This window comes from Prionailurus bengalensis, chromosome A2, assembly GCF_016509475.1.
Source record: "Prionailurus bengalensis isolate Pbe53 chromosome A2, Fcat_Pben_1.1_paternal_pri, whole genome shotgun sequence".
Taxonomy (NCBI): Eukaryota; Metazoa; Chordata; class Mammalia; order Carnivora; family Felidae; genus Prionailurus; species Prionailurus bengalensis.
The window spans coordinates 24,134,426-24,148,929 of record NC_057348.1 but is presented as its reverse complement, the minus strand read 5'-3'; the positions used below and the strand labels follow the sequence as shown (position 1 = coordinate 24,148,929).

Below are 14,504 nucleotides of genomic sequence, written 5' to 3'. Positions count from 1 at the left end.
TTTTACTTATTTTTGAGAGAGAGAAAAATGAGCGTGAGTGGGGGAGGGGCAGAGAGAGAGGGAGACACGGATGAAACAGGCCCCAGGCCCTGAGCTGTCGGCACAGAGCCCAACAGAGGGCTTGAACTTATGAACGAGAGAGATCATGACCTCAGCTAAAGTCAGACGCTTAACTGACTGAGCCACCCAGGCACCCCTTGCCATGTGAATTCTTATGCCCAGACTTTGAGTTGGTAAGCAGGATTCATGGATCTCTTCTTTGCCTGGTATTTGTTGATGATCTGGTATTTGTTACTGACAGAAATAGAACAGTATTTCTCTGTGGTTTGTGGCACCATTCAGGGTCAGCCCATCATGACTATGTAGATGGAGAGTCTTTGGGGTCTACCGTATGGTTAATTCCATAGAAGCAAGAGTTGTGGCTGTCTTCTTTGTCCTTTCCTCCCTGATACCTGGTATGCAGTGGGCACTCAGTTGATATGTGTTCAAAGAATTGAAGAACTGGACTCTGATCATCTGGTTGGTTTATTCTTACTTGTGTGGTCAGTAAACAGCCACCCCAGGGGAACATGTCCACTCAAGTTTCTTGGGAGTGGGCATCCTAATTTCACATCAGAAATACTCCTGCTTCTAAGCGATCGCTCCTCCCAAACTGGAAATTTCACTTCCATGAGCCACAAGGCCACCCATACTGTAAATCTGAGACTGCTTTCTATACCATTGTGTCTTGGGCTGGTTCCCCCACGATTCTTTCCAGATGTGGAGTGCTTTCAGGTAGTTTACCAGACTCTTTTCATTCTGCATCCGCTGTCTGGTTTCACGTTCCCTCCACCTCTGAGAAGCAGCATGCTGGTAGTGTCCCATATATTATATTCATGAATTCAGAAATTTCGGGTAACTAACAGATGTAACTTCTCGTTATTTCTGGGTTCACTGGCTGATCTTTGTAGCACCTCATTGTGTATGTCTTTTAAATTAGTTGCTTAGCAATGCAATACTTTAGGTGTATGTATGTGTATGCATAGTTTTATACTCCTGTAGTTTGGGCTCTGAAATTAATTTGTGGCTGTGGAATATGCTTTTGCATCTCTTTTTAGTTTAGAGCTTATCATTCATCAGTGAGACCTTGCGGAGAATAGCCACATCGTTTGCTCTGTCTCCCATTGACACCTGCAACAAGTGGTTAGTGAGTGTGCCTTAGACAGACTCAGTGTGTTTTCATGGCAGCATTTTAGCAATTTCTTACCAACATATAACTGCTATAAATCTGGTCTCACTTTTTTTCTTCACGGTGTTGAAGTGTGTATTTCTAATCTCTGTCATTTAGACTTTAAGTTTTTTCCAGAAAAAACATATCATCCTAGGTTTCAGGTATGAATCCCCTTTGGATTTACAATCTATTTCATTCTGTATCTTCTCAAAGCAAATTCATGTATGACAGGTACAGAAATGCTGAGACTTTCATTTGTTTGAAAGCAACTATGTGTCCATGAAGTTTTCTCTCTCTTTTTTAAAGTTTATTTATTTATTTTGAGACAGAGAAAGAGCATGAGCAGGGGACGGGCAGAGAGAGAGGAGAGAGTGAGAACCCCCAGCAGGCTCTGCAGTGTTAGCACAGAGCCCGATGTGAGTGAACTGTGAGATCATAACCCAAGCTGAAATCAAGAGTTGGTTGCTTGGGGCGCCTGGGTGGCGCAGTCGGTTAAGCGTCCGACTTCAGCCAGGTCACGATCTTGCGGCCCGTGAGTTCGAGCCCCGCGTCAGGCTCTGGGCTGATGGCTCAGAGCCTGGAGCCTGTTTCCGATTCTGTGTCTCCCTCTCTCTCTGCCCCTCCCCCGTTCATGCTCTGTCTCTCTCTGTCCCAAAAATAAATAAATGTTGAAAAAAAAAAAAAAGAGTTGGTTGCTTAAATGACTGAGCCACCCAGGTGCCCTGAAATTTTCTCTTAAAAGAAAAAAACACATAAAATATGCCTGTCACCTATTAACAAAGTTCTCAGCAGGGCCAATCCTATACTGAATGTTTATTTGATAATTTGATAAATGATAATTTCAATCTAGGCTTCCCTCAAGAAAAATGTGTGCAGAAGGAGGATCAGAATGTGAAATGCCCTGTGGCTCCTTATGCATCATGGAGCGCTTCTGTGGCTAATGTTTATTTTGTTAATAACCACCCTCTGTGGTACTCTTTTAGAATGTAGATGGTAGAGATGTAATTACTTTGGGAAAAAATGGAAAAAGGCAGTATTTATTGCAGTGGCCACGAGATGGCAGACCTAAAATCCAGACTTCTCAAAGAGATTTACTTGAGGAATTACATCTTTGAAATCTCTTTAAAAGCCATCAGCTTACCAAAGGAGGACTCCTATCGGTTGTCCCAAATTGCTGTGCAGTTTCTGTGGCAGGCACAGCAAGGGAGAACAGCTCAAGTTGATGGGAATCTGTTTACTTCTCCTCCATATCAGATATCATGGCTTCCTGCCCCTTCTGGAAACCTGCTTTTTGCTGGCCGCTACAGTTACCCACGGCACATACAGACACACCACTCTGTTCCCTTCCCCCAGTGTAGAAGCAGCACTGCCTTTTTCCTTCCTGTGAATAGTAACTTTCACAATGGAGCTGCTTCCATCCAACTTAATTTTTTTTTATTTCTTTCTACAAAGTTCTGCTTTATAGAACCTAATTCAATTTTCTTCAAATGTTGCATTAACAAAATTCTGGAATGTGCCCCCTTCTGTTCATATTCCTCTTACAGCAATGACATGACGATCTGTTTTGTTTTTCATTATAATTTAGCCTATGGGAATATTCTATTCCATGTAAGCATAAATAAAGGGAGGTTTGATTTAACACAAAAATTTCAAATTAGGAAGGGAAATATTTAGTTCAAGATGTAGGAGGGCAATTTGCTGCTCTGTGCAAAGACTTACTAGCAAATCTTAGCAGCCTTAAATATACAGTAGAGGGAAAATTAAAATATATTACCTTAGGAGGTATATATAATATATATTATATATATGTTATATATATTATATATGTTATATGTATATTATACATTATCTATATATTATATATATTATCTATATATTATCTATATATCTATATAGATATCTATATAGATATATAGATATAAGATCAGTGACTTATTTTCTGGAAATTATTCATTTCCAACCAAAAAGTTAACATGATAAGGCAGGTGTCTTGACAGTAACTAATCATCCATGGACAGTAGGTTTAGTTTAGGTGGGTGCTGGGCAAAGCTCTGGCCCACAGTGAAGTCTAGATGTATTTAGTTTTCTTATTATCAGTCACCAATAATACCTCCAGGGAGTCTGATTGGGTGTATTTCACATTGAAAGCTACATTGGCAGAGTTAAGTGGTCAAGAGAGAAGCCTTCTCATCACTGAATGAGAATAATGAGAATGAATGAGAATTATACATTAATGCCCGGTGTGCTAGTGTGTGTGCCTGGTGTGCCTGCTGAAGGGTCAGAGGCTCTTCATTTCACTTGCACTCTCTGCCTTCAAAATTTACCATTTCTTTAAGTTTTTTTTTTTTAATGGAAGAATTTTTGTTTGAAGTTGTTTGACTTTGGTTAGATTTTGCACTTGACCTTGACTTTTAAAAGGTCACCTTTCAAAACACATTTCCATTTCTCATGCAGCATGAAATCACATCTTGCCCACTTTTGTGCAGCCTTTCCTATCAGTTTGGATGGAATGATATTGAACAGTTATTGCAAGTCAGACCTGGCTGGCCTAGGATGCAACTCCTCTATGATGAACGAACTGTGTTAATACTTAAGCTTTATTTTCTCCTTTAAATTTATTTGTGAACTTCTTATTAGACACATCACCAAAGGCAAGGAAAACAAAAGCAAACATGAACTATTGGGACTTCATCAAGATAAAAAGCTTCTGCACGGTAAAGGAAACAATCATTGAAACTAAAAGACAGTCTATGGAATGGGAGAAGATATTTGCAAATGATATATCAGATAAAGGGTTAGTATCTAAAATCTATAAGGAACTTGCCAAACTCAACGCACAAAAAACAAACAACCCAGTTAAGAAATGAACAGAAGACATGAATAGACACTTTTCCAAAGAAGATATCCAGATGGCTAACAGACACATGAAAAGATGCTCCACATCACTCATCATCAGGGAAATACAAATCAAAATCACAATGAGATACCACCTCACACTTCTCAGAATGGTTGAAATCAACAACATAAGAAACAACAGGTGTTGGCAAGGATGCAGAGAGAAGGGAATCCTCTTGCACTGTTGGTGGGAATGCAAACTGGTGCAGCCATTCTGGAGAACATTCTGGATATTCCTCAAGAATGTAAAAATAGAACTACCCTACGATCAAGCAATTACACTATTAGGTATTTGCCCAAAGGACACAAAAATACAGATTCAAAGGGGTACATGAACCCCATTGTTTATAGCAGCATTACCAACAATAGCCAAACTATAGAGGGAACCAAATGTCCATTGACTGATGAATGGATAAAGATGTGTTTGGTGTGCATGTGTATACACGTTTTATATATGTGTGTGTGCGCATATATATATATATATATATATATATATATATGGAATATTACTCAACCATCAAAAAGAATGAAGTCTTGGCCATTTGAAATGGTATGGATGGAGCTAGAATGTATTAGGCTATTAAGTGAAATCAGTCAATCAGAGAAAGACAAATACCATATGATTTCACTCATATGTGGAATTTAAGAAATGAAACAAAGGAACATATGGGAAGCAGAGGGAAGAGGAGAGAGGGAAACAAACCACAAGAGACTCAATGATAGAGAACAAACTGAGGGTTGATGGAGGGAGGTGGGTGGGAGATGGACTCTAGATGAGTGATGAGCACTGGGTGTTGAATGTAAGTGATGAATCATTGAATTCTCCTGAAATGAATATTGCACTGTATGTTAAATAACCAAAATTTAAATCAATCAATAAATCACTAATTTGTTTGCAAAACATACCCCATTTCATAAAATTCAAATGTGCAACCTAACAGAAACCAATTTCAGAGTCAGTCTTGAAAATTAGAAACCCACTGGCATGTGTAGAATGTTTAGTATAAAGGGGAGCCTGATAGAAAATAATGAAAAACTTGAATCTTTACATTTGGTGGGATCTATGTTGTGTAATAATAAATAATTGGCTAACATTTGTATGGTCACGTCAAGCACTGAACAGAATCTTTACATTCATTATCACATTTAACTCTCACAAAGATTAAAGAGAGAGTTACTATCATCCTTCTTAGTTCAATTGTGAAGACATCTAACTTTCAGAGTCATTAAGTAACTTTCCCAGGGTCGCAGAAACAACAGATATTGCTGAGATTCAAACCCAGATATATTTGATTCCAAAGCTCAGGTACTAAATCAAGTACCTTAATCAAGTACCATAATCAAATCTTAATGATGTGAGTGATATTTTATTTGTGTAGGTAAGTTCCAAGAAATCATAATAGGCTACGGTAATCAAAATAAGTATTTTCATATCTCTGGTGTGTGTGTGGGTGTGTGTGTGTGTGACACAGTACTCCGTAATGTATCACACTCATGTCTTCTACCAGGACTCCAAGAGGGGCTTCTCCCATCCCTCATTGCCTTTTTATCACTTCTCTCAAGGGATGGGAATGGAGAGAGCAGTTTAAGATGAGGGTAGTAGCTCTTCCTGGCACTGATCCTACTCTGCCCTTGGACCTTGTCTATATCAGAAAAGTTGGCCTCAGACTCCCAGATACCTATTTGTAGCAGGATGCCAAGTGGTACCAGCATTTGCCATCTTAGTGTCCTGAAGCACTCTGTGTTGCCACTTCAGAGCTTCCTGGCCTAGCTGCACTTGGAGGAATCCAAGGATGGGCCAGGTCCCTACCTAGGTCACATCCTGAGTGAGTAGGGGGATAGAAGCTGCTGCATGGAGCAAAGAGCTTCCATAAGACTTCATGGCCCCTGCGTTAGGAAATTCCAGTCATGTGCTATTAGGTTTCAAAGACAAAATTCTCCATAATTGGAGTAAACTATTTCTTGAGGTCAGTTTTAGGTGGGCAACAGAAAGTAAACCGCATTAAGAAGTCTGGGCTGCCAAAGCGTGGCCTTTACAAATCTGGTCTGTTCTTTGTCCTTGCCGGAACTTGTGGTTGTTCAAATATATCTCACCCTGTGGGCCCCACCTTGTGTGAGCAGCTTTGCTTTCTGCGTGGGCCCTTCTGTGTACACAATCCATCATTCTGCTGGTGGGTAGTGTTGATATTAATTGATATCACAAGACTTTTCTTTCTCAAGATGCTTTTTTAAAAATCCTGCTTTTAAAATTTAGGCAAAGGAGCATCTATCCCCAGGGTTGATCACAGCAAACCTCCACCCATCCTCACCCTAGGGGTTAGAGAGAGGCTGTTTTGAACAGGATCTTTCGTCACCGTCTGTCTTAAGTCACCTCCTACTGAACTTACGGTTGAAGATTCAGGGTCATAAGGGAAAGAAAACAGTAATTAACTGGGAAAAGTTGATTGAGCGGAATTTTTTTTCCCACAGTATGATTAGAACATGACTGCGGGCTGAGCACCATACATAATGTAGGTTCTCCCCTACATGTCATTATCCAAACATTTCTTAATGGAATGCGTTTTTTAAGCATCTGCTTTTGTAATTGAATGTGTTCCTAAAGATGGGCCGGCTAACTAAAACAAGAGCCCTCAAGAAAAAAAATGTGTTAATGCTTTTCCCCCATCCAATTTATAACAGTTCCTAATTGGACTGCCTCATTTACAATTCCTAAAATTAATTCTGGACCCTCTCTCAGAGCTCAAGTCATCATTAATCGAGCGACAGCAACAGGGAGTGAAATAGAAATGTTTATAAAGCTCCCTTTTAAATTGACTGTGATAAGTGATGTAGTGATGTATTACCATCAGAGGATTCTGCAGCTCTCTTTGAGAAGGTTAGCCACAGGCAACACTCAAAAGAAGGCATTTATCTTGGTGGGAGACACCCTTCGGTCCTCTTTTGTTTTATTCCATTGAGGTTTTTTTTCTTTTTTTTCAGGGTGGCTAAAACCATTTTTTTTGGTGTTTTATTAGCTGTATCTTGACTACCTCCTACAAACTGAATGACAGCATAGGGTTATTAAATGTGTTCTTGCACATATTTTTATCCATTGTTAACCCTGACTAAATGTGTGTGAGGGCACAGAATCCCCCCCCCCAACTTTTTTACTTCATTGTTGCCCATATTTGTTAAAGAAATTATTCCCTTTGACGTTTGTTTAGGCTGCACTTTGATAAAATGCTGTCTATAGTCCCCTTTCTTAGTTTGGCATTCAGCAGACTCTTATAGATTTATTTCTCTTTGCATTATCTTATCTTCCTTTCTAGCTTATTTGGGCTTCCTTTTCATATTTTAAGCTACATCTTAGGGCATAGACAGATCACCTTAGTAATTGTATACTGAAGCATTTCAGTGTTCTAAAGATAACATTGCAAGCCTTTGGCATATACTTAACCCCACTAACTATCTAAAGATGAGGAAATATGTTCTTTTCATGTTTCTGTGAACAGAAAGGACAGTTTAAGTGCTGAAGGTGATTTTAGACTTATAGAAACTTTCCTCAGGCTGATGGGACTGTAACAATTTCTGAAGCAATGTAAATCTGGTCTTGAATCTAGAATGTGATTCACTTGATGGAGGAAATAATAAGTTTTCTTTGTGTTTCCAGTTTATATCCAAATGTCTTGTCATGGATATACCCTTTATGTTTAAACACTTTTTAAAAGATGTAGATGTAAAAGAGGCATTAAAACTGCAAATATTTCAGTTTTCCCAGACTTTGAAAGGCTGAATCAAAATTCCCTATTGGAAAAAAAGGGGGGGCAACATTTAAGCTTCCTGATTTATTACAATGTTTGCCATTATTTTCAGTAAAGTATTTGTCATAAGGTGCTTTAAGTAGATGTATTAGCAAATTTCCTTATGGGAATTGCAAAAAGTGTAGACTCTAATACAGGGCTGGCAAATGAACTTCATCTTTAAAAAGGTGTATGTTCAGTATCCCTTACCCTCAAAAAGCCCCTGACTTCTAATGCAGGAATAATAAAGATCCATAACTGTGCAGAATTAGCTAACAGCAATTTAAATTACTAGTTGAAATGTATCAGCTTTATAAAGAATTATTTAAAACTCATTTTATAAATCTTATTGCTTAAAAAAAAATACAAATGGGGGCGCCTGGGTGGCTCAGTTTGTTGAGGGTCCAACTTCGGTTCAGGTCATGATCTCACGGTCTGTGAGTTCGAGCCCCACATCAGGCTCTGTGCTGACAGCTCAGAGCCTGGAACCTGCTTCAGATTCTGTGTCTCCCCCTCTCTCTGCCCCTTCCCTGCTCGTGCTCTTTCTCTCAATAATAAATAAACATTAAAAAAATTAAACACACACACACACACAAATGGAATGGTTGTGTCAGCCTACAAGAGTTTGGTTTGCCTGGCATCCCTGTACAAATAGGTAATGGCCAGATACAGCCTTAACAGAGTTAGAACATCTCTCCAAATATCCTGAAGTGTGAAGTATTCATATTTTTCTAGCTTTATATACTTTTCTACCAATTACTATTTGGTTTAAATAGACTGGAATTATTTAATGTAGGTTTCAATCAGGTTATTTTAAGAGAAATTATCATAGTTATGGATAATATTTAAATGAGGGTTTCTAAGGGTGCCTGGGTGCCAGGGTGCGTCAGTTGGTTAAGCATCTGACTTGATTTCAACTCAGTTCATGATCTCACGGCTCCTGAGTTTGAGCCCAGAGCAGTGCAGAGCCTGCTTGGGATTCTCCCTCTGCCCGTCCTCCACTCACGCACATGCACATGCACACACACACACACACACACACACACACACTCCCTCTCTCTCAAAATAAATAAATAAACTTTAAAAACAAAATAAATGAGTCTGTGTGTCCTTGTTACACTAATAACAGAGTTCTATGATTGTATAATACCAGTATTCATAAAACAGATTTGTTAGCCAAAAGCAAACAAAACAAAATAAAAAAATTAAGGAAAATATTACAAAGAACAAAATGGGTTATTTTCTATGAATATTAATTATGTTGATGAGTAGTGGTTTTAAATGTACTTTTATAAAGATGATTTTAAATGTATTTTGAGTATAATAATAATAGTATTTGGGGCTATGTTTAGTAGTATCATCTGTAGAGAATTAGGAATTGATACATGTTTTGTGATCGACGGTTTTCGGATTGACAGATAATTAGAAAATAATTCATTGGGACTTTCAATGATATTACAAGCAAAGAAATAAGTGTTAGGTTTGGAAAATCCTAAATTATAGAATTATGGGGCAAAAGGAGTTTAGGAGGGTCATTCTTTAGATTGATGATGACTTTTTAACAGTTTTTAAAGCTGTGTAATTCTGAATATTGACCTGAAAGAGGAAAATGGATTAAAAGGGACTATAGGACAGAGGAGCATAAAAGTGAACACAGGGAGCCTACTTTGACAATGATTACAACTGTCCAAGTGGGAGATGATGTAGACTGTACCAGATGTGTGTACGTTAAAGTATGTGTACGTGCACTTACCTATGCATGAAGAGTAAGAGGGACAGAGGGAACATAAACACCTTGATGGGAGAATGAACAAATTTCACATATGCCAAGTATTTGAAGCATGTACCTGCAGTTTATTTAGTGACTGAAAAGTTTTATTTGCAATTTCTTAATGTTTACTCTTATGATATTTTGTGAGAGAGACAGAATGCAGGAAGATTTAAGCAGAAAAAAAAGCAAAAACCAGCTTATCCATTTCACAACCATGAGAGATAATGACTATTAGCATTTTGGTGTCTGTCCTTCCTATTTTTATGTTTGGGGGATTTTCTTGCATATACATATGAACATCAAGAACTGTAAGGATTTTGAGATTTTTCCCTACTGGCATGTTAGCCTGGCTCTCAGTTTCATGGATTATGGTAGATGACCAGAGACTTTGAGGTCAGAAACAAAAGATTTCATTGCTCAAGGTGCAGAGAGCAGTATCAGGGTATTTATGTCAATTCTCCTATCCTCAAGTCCCAGGGAGGCAAGGCAGATGGGCCAGATGAAAAGCTGTACATGCAGTGGGTTGCATTACAAGACAACAACCCTGTGCTTATGGAATCTGAATCTTTTATAATGGCAGTTAACATGCCTGCCCTTTGCTCTGGAAGGACACACTGTTAGACAAGGGCAGTAAGCATGTCTTCCCTTTGATCCTAAGGGAGAAATTACCTCTGTCTTCTAAGGGTATTCACTATACAAACATTCTGGAAAAATTGTGAGAAAAGGTAGTGCCTTTGCTTGTAAAATGTGCAGAAATATGAGACACATGGAGAATTGCCTCCAAACAGACATTTTCACATTTTTTTTAAATCAGCATTTTAAATGCAGCATATAGCTATAAAAAATGTAGATATGCAGCATAATTTACTATCAATCTTCAATTTTCTTACTAATGATTTCTTAGGTTGTTTAGATTAAAAAAGCCTCACATGGACATTTCAATTTGGGGCAGAGTGGGGTAAAATATTGCAGTTACCTTGGGTGTGTGGTAGTTAAGTTGGAGTTGGTAGCAAATGGGCTTTCCCTGATTTGAAGGCTGTGCAGCCTCTTTGGCTTGACTTTATGTACAAATATGCACTAGCTGTGAACGGCAAGCATGTCTACTGTCTCAAGATGTTATCCAGAAGGAGACAGGCTGTGTGAAGCTGGATTTGAATGCTGCTGTTGATAGTCCAGGCTGCCCTGGCTTTCTTCTGGAAAGTGGACATATTCCCTGACATTTCTGCTGCTCATATGTCTGACTGAGCCTCCAACAGAAGCTCCTACTCCCTGCCATTAGTGGGGCCCAGAAAAGTCCATACAAATCCCTGCAGTGAAAAGGAGGAAACTCTGAGATCCAAATAATGACCATCTTATTCAAACATCTGGAGAGGGCCTGGTCTGGTGATGGGAATTAAAAAAAGACAAAATAGGATCATGACCAGGTTTTAGTCCTGGGACTTGTGTACAAAGAAAATACCCAATACAGAGGCTTTCCCGGGGCTGTGGGGTCTTATAGGGTATCTAGAATGTGGCAGGAGTGATGGAGATTGGGACAAGACTTCCTCAGTGGAAAGAAGGACTAAATGAAAGACACCAGAAGAGCCATTTTCTAGTCAGAAATAGTCCCCCAAAACTCCATGTTGAAATTTGTGACAGATGTTGCCAGAAAATTGAACTGTAAGATGGAAGGAGGCAACTGTAATACTCCTCTGAGTAAAGAATGATCAAAGATTAAGGAGTCAAAGCATTATAATTTTTCTTTCAACGTTTATTTATTTTTGGGGGGACAGAGAGAGACAGAGCATGAACGGGGGAGGGGCAGAGAGAGAGGGAGACACAGAATCGGAAACAGGCTCCAGGCTCTGAGCCATCAGCCCAGAGCCTGACGCGGGGCTCGAACTCACGGACCGCGAGATCGTGACCTGGCTGAAGTCGGATGCTCAACCGACTGCGCCACCCAGGCGCCCCAAAGCTTTATAATTTTTTAAAAAATGAAAGGATTATTTGTACAATGGTATCTTCAAACATTTTTTAAAGTACAAAGTAAAATTACTTATTTCTTGAACAAATATTTTAGGCACTTACTATGTACTCAGTACTCTTCTAGAAGCCAGAGTGCACAAGATAGATGAGGTTCTAATATCATGGACTGTCAAGTCTGGATAACAAATAATAGATATCTAAGACCTATCTATCTATCTATCTATCTGTCTGTCTGTCTATTTATTTAAGAGGGGAATGGGGAGGGACAGAGAGAGAGGGAGAGAGAGAATCCCATCATGGAGATTGCATGGAGCCTAAGATGGCACAGTCCCTCAACCCTGAGATCATGACCTGAGCTGAAATCAAGATTCAGACACTTAACTGACTGAACCACCCAGGCATCCCTCTAAGATCCTTTTAAATAACCGAGAGTTATAGGAAGAAAAAGTGTAATGTGACAGACCAGTGGCTTGGGCACAAAGTGAAAGGTAGGGAGGCATTGCTAGGGAAAGTGGCTGGCGAGAGCTTTTCTGAGGAAAATACATATCATTTGAGACCTGAAGGGTAAGGACCTGTGTGAGGTGAGGGCATTCCTGTCAGAGGGTATGGCAAAGGCAAAGCTTATGAGGTGAGGACAAATATAACATTTTCAAGGACAAGAAAGAGTTCAGACACAAAATGAGCTGGAGCCTAATGAATGCAGAAGGAGAAGGGGCACAAGATGACCTCAGAGAGGTGGTTAGGGCCAGTTGGTGTAATGAGTCACAGGCATCGGTAAAGGGTCTGATTTCAAGTCTAATGGATTTTGCAAGCAACATAATGGTGGAATCCATATTTATAATGTTTTTAAAGATGACCCTTCTTTGTTCCTCGGAGACTAGTGGGCTGCAGGAGTAGATGCTAGTGGTTGGGAGTGGTTTGGTAGCAGTAGATCAGTTTAGATAAGGAATGTCTCGTGGAGTAAAACCTACTGAAGTTGTTGATGGATCATCTCTGAGTGGAGAAGAGAGGGAAGAAATCAAGGATGACTTCTAGGTTTGGAGCTTGGGTTACTCAGTAGATGGTGGTGTAATTACTAGGTAAGGAAGACTGAGGAGGGAATGGTTTTTGGTGGAATGGCATGAAAGCATCATTAATTACATTGAAAATGGAAAGGATACCCTACTAAATATGTCTGCCTGCCTTCAAAAGAAAATCTTGCATGAAAAAAAAATATATTGATATTTAAATTGCTGCCCAGTTTTGTTGGATTGTCTTGGAGTACCTAGAACTTTACTTGGCAGATGGGTAGATGGATGGATGGGTGGGTGGATGGATGAATGGCTGCATCCATTAAAGTACCCTAGAAGTGAGTGTTCAAATTGACTCCCTCCATTTCTAATTTGCAGCTTTGTCTATGAAGCCAGTGAAAGATGGCTCCTTCAGAGGAAGCAGTGCATGGGTCTCAGGGATTCTGACCCAAATTACTTTGTCCATTCTGAGAATCAAAGAGTTACTTTGTCTTTAATTCCTTCCTATTAAGACAGTGCTCTATGGTTCATTTCAACTATAAATGACAAGTTTTTTTTTTACATTTCATAAAAATGATCACAATAATCTTTATTTTACCAGACAAGAAGCACTGCTTGCAGCAATCAGTGAAAAAGATGCAAATATTGCCTTGCTGGAATTGTCTGCTTCCAAAAAGAAAAAGACACAGGAAGAAGTCATGGCTCTCAAGCGGGAAAAAGATCGACTCGTGCATCAGTTAAAGCAGCAGGTGGGGCCTCCTGCACAAAAGGTGTGTCTTGCTGGGTTTGGGGCCTTGCGTGCTTTCTCTGGGTTTAGCTACTCTTCATTCTCCCATGTCCATCCTGCAGGCTCAAGCAGCTAAAACCAGGTAGGAATGAATTGGCCCGAGTTGTTGCTAGAACATCATTTTACTGCTTTTCTGTGTTTATGTGCATGTGCCTGGGCTTGTGTGGTTTGCAGCCAGTGCTGTTTTCCTTTCTTTTGTATTAGCATCATCTTCCCAGATATAACTCTCAGGTCTCTTCCTTCCAGTGGACTTTGTATGACTTCTCACTAAATCGTAGAAACTACTAATTAAATTCTGGGCACCTTCTTTCCCATTGGAAATGTTACCTTCTGTCTTGCTTACTTTCTGGGCCCCATCAATAACTCTCCTCATCCAGTTCTTTAGATTTCTTTCTCTCCATACTTCCAACTTTGGTTCTTCAGCTAGTTCTTTCAGGACCTTTTAGCTAAGGAATATTCCCCAGCCCCTAGCACCGCCAGACTATGCTTGGAGACCTCCCCAGCCATTATTTAGTTAACATCCTTTTTTATCACCTATTTACTCAATTATCCATTTATTCCTCCTCTCTAGGCCACTGTATTTCTTCTGAGGGAAAAGGAAGGAGGGGGAAAGTCTTGTGCACAAAGTTCTTTTCTTTTTGGAGGGTTTTCTGTGAGTGGCTTAAATAGACATAATTGCACTTGAAGTGTACTGCGAAATAATTCCTGAAATCTTCAGACATTAGTTCTTCTCCATATATAATTTAGGAACTTTTGGAAGCAGTGGTTAAAGATATTCACTTGGACTCTAACTTCATTATAAAACCAATTCAGCAGATATTATGGCTCAGTGGTCTGTGGTCTCACAAGGTGGCTGTCACATCTTAGCTTGGGCCACATGTGGCTCTGAAGCTCTGTAAATGCCACATGGTACCATATGGAGTGTGTCCACATCAATTTCAGCCCCGAGGGCTGGCTCTCTGCCTGCTAGGGTGATCTGGGCCAGTGTGCAAGGTGACTGGAAGGGAAGCCCAAAGAAATAAGACCCTTCCTCTAGCAACGGGGCCAACTCTTGGAAGGAAAAGGCATCCTTTGGCCGTGAAACAGA

General features: G+C 39.7%; 1 protein-coding gene across 13 annotated transcripts in view; it reads left to right on the top strand.

The window, feature by feature from the left end:
• The window catches only part of ERC2 (ELKS/RAB6-interacting/CAST family member 2), a 923,107-nt gene that overhangs the window by 690,064 nt on the left and 218,539 nt on the right, over positions 1-14,504 (top strand). For 8 of the 13 annotated variants that reach the window (XM_043587674.1, XM_043587670.1, XM_043587676.1 and 5 more), the window contains one exon: positions 13,232-13,400. In XM_043587674.1, coding sequence (XP_043443609.1) covers positions 13,232-13,400 — 169 coding nt within the window. The remainder of the gene's footprint in view (positions 1-13,231; positions 13,401-14,504) is intronic. The other 5 variants (XM_043587678.1, XM_043587677.1, XM_043587672.1 and 2 more) reach the window with 1 other exon arrangement.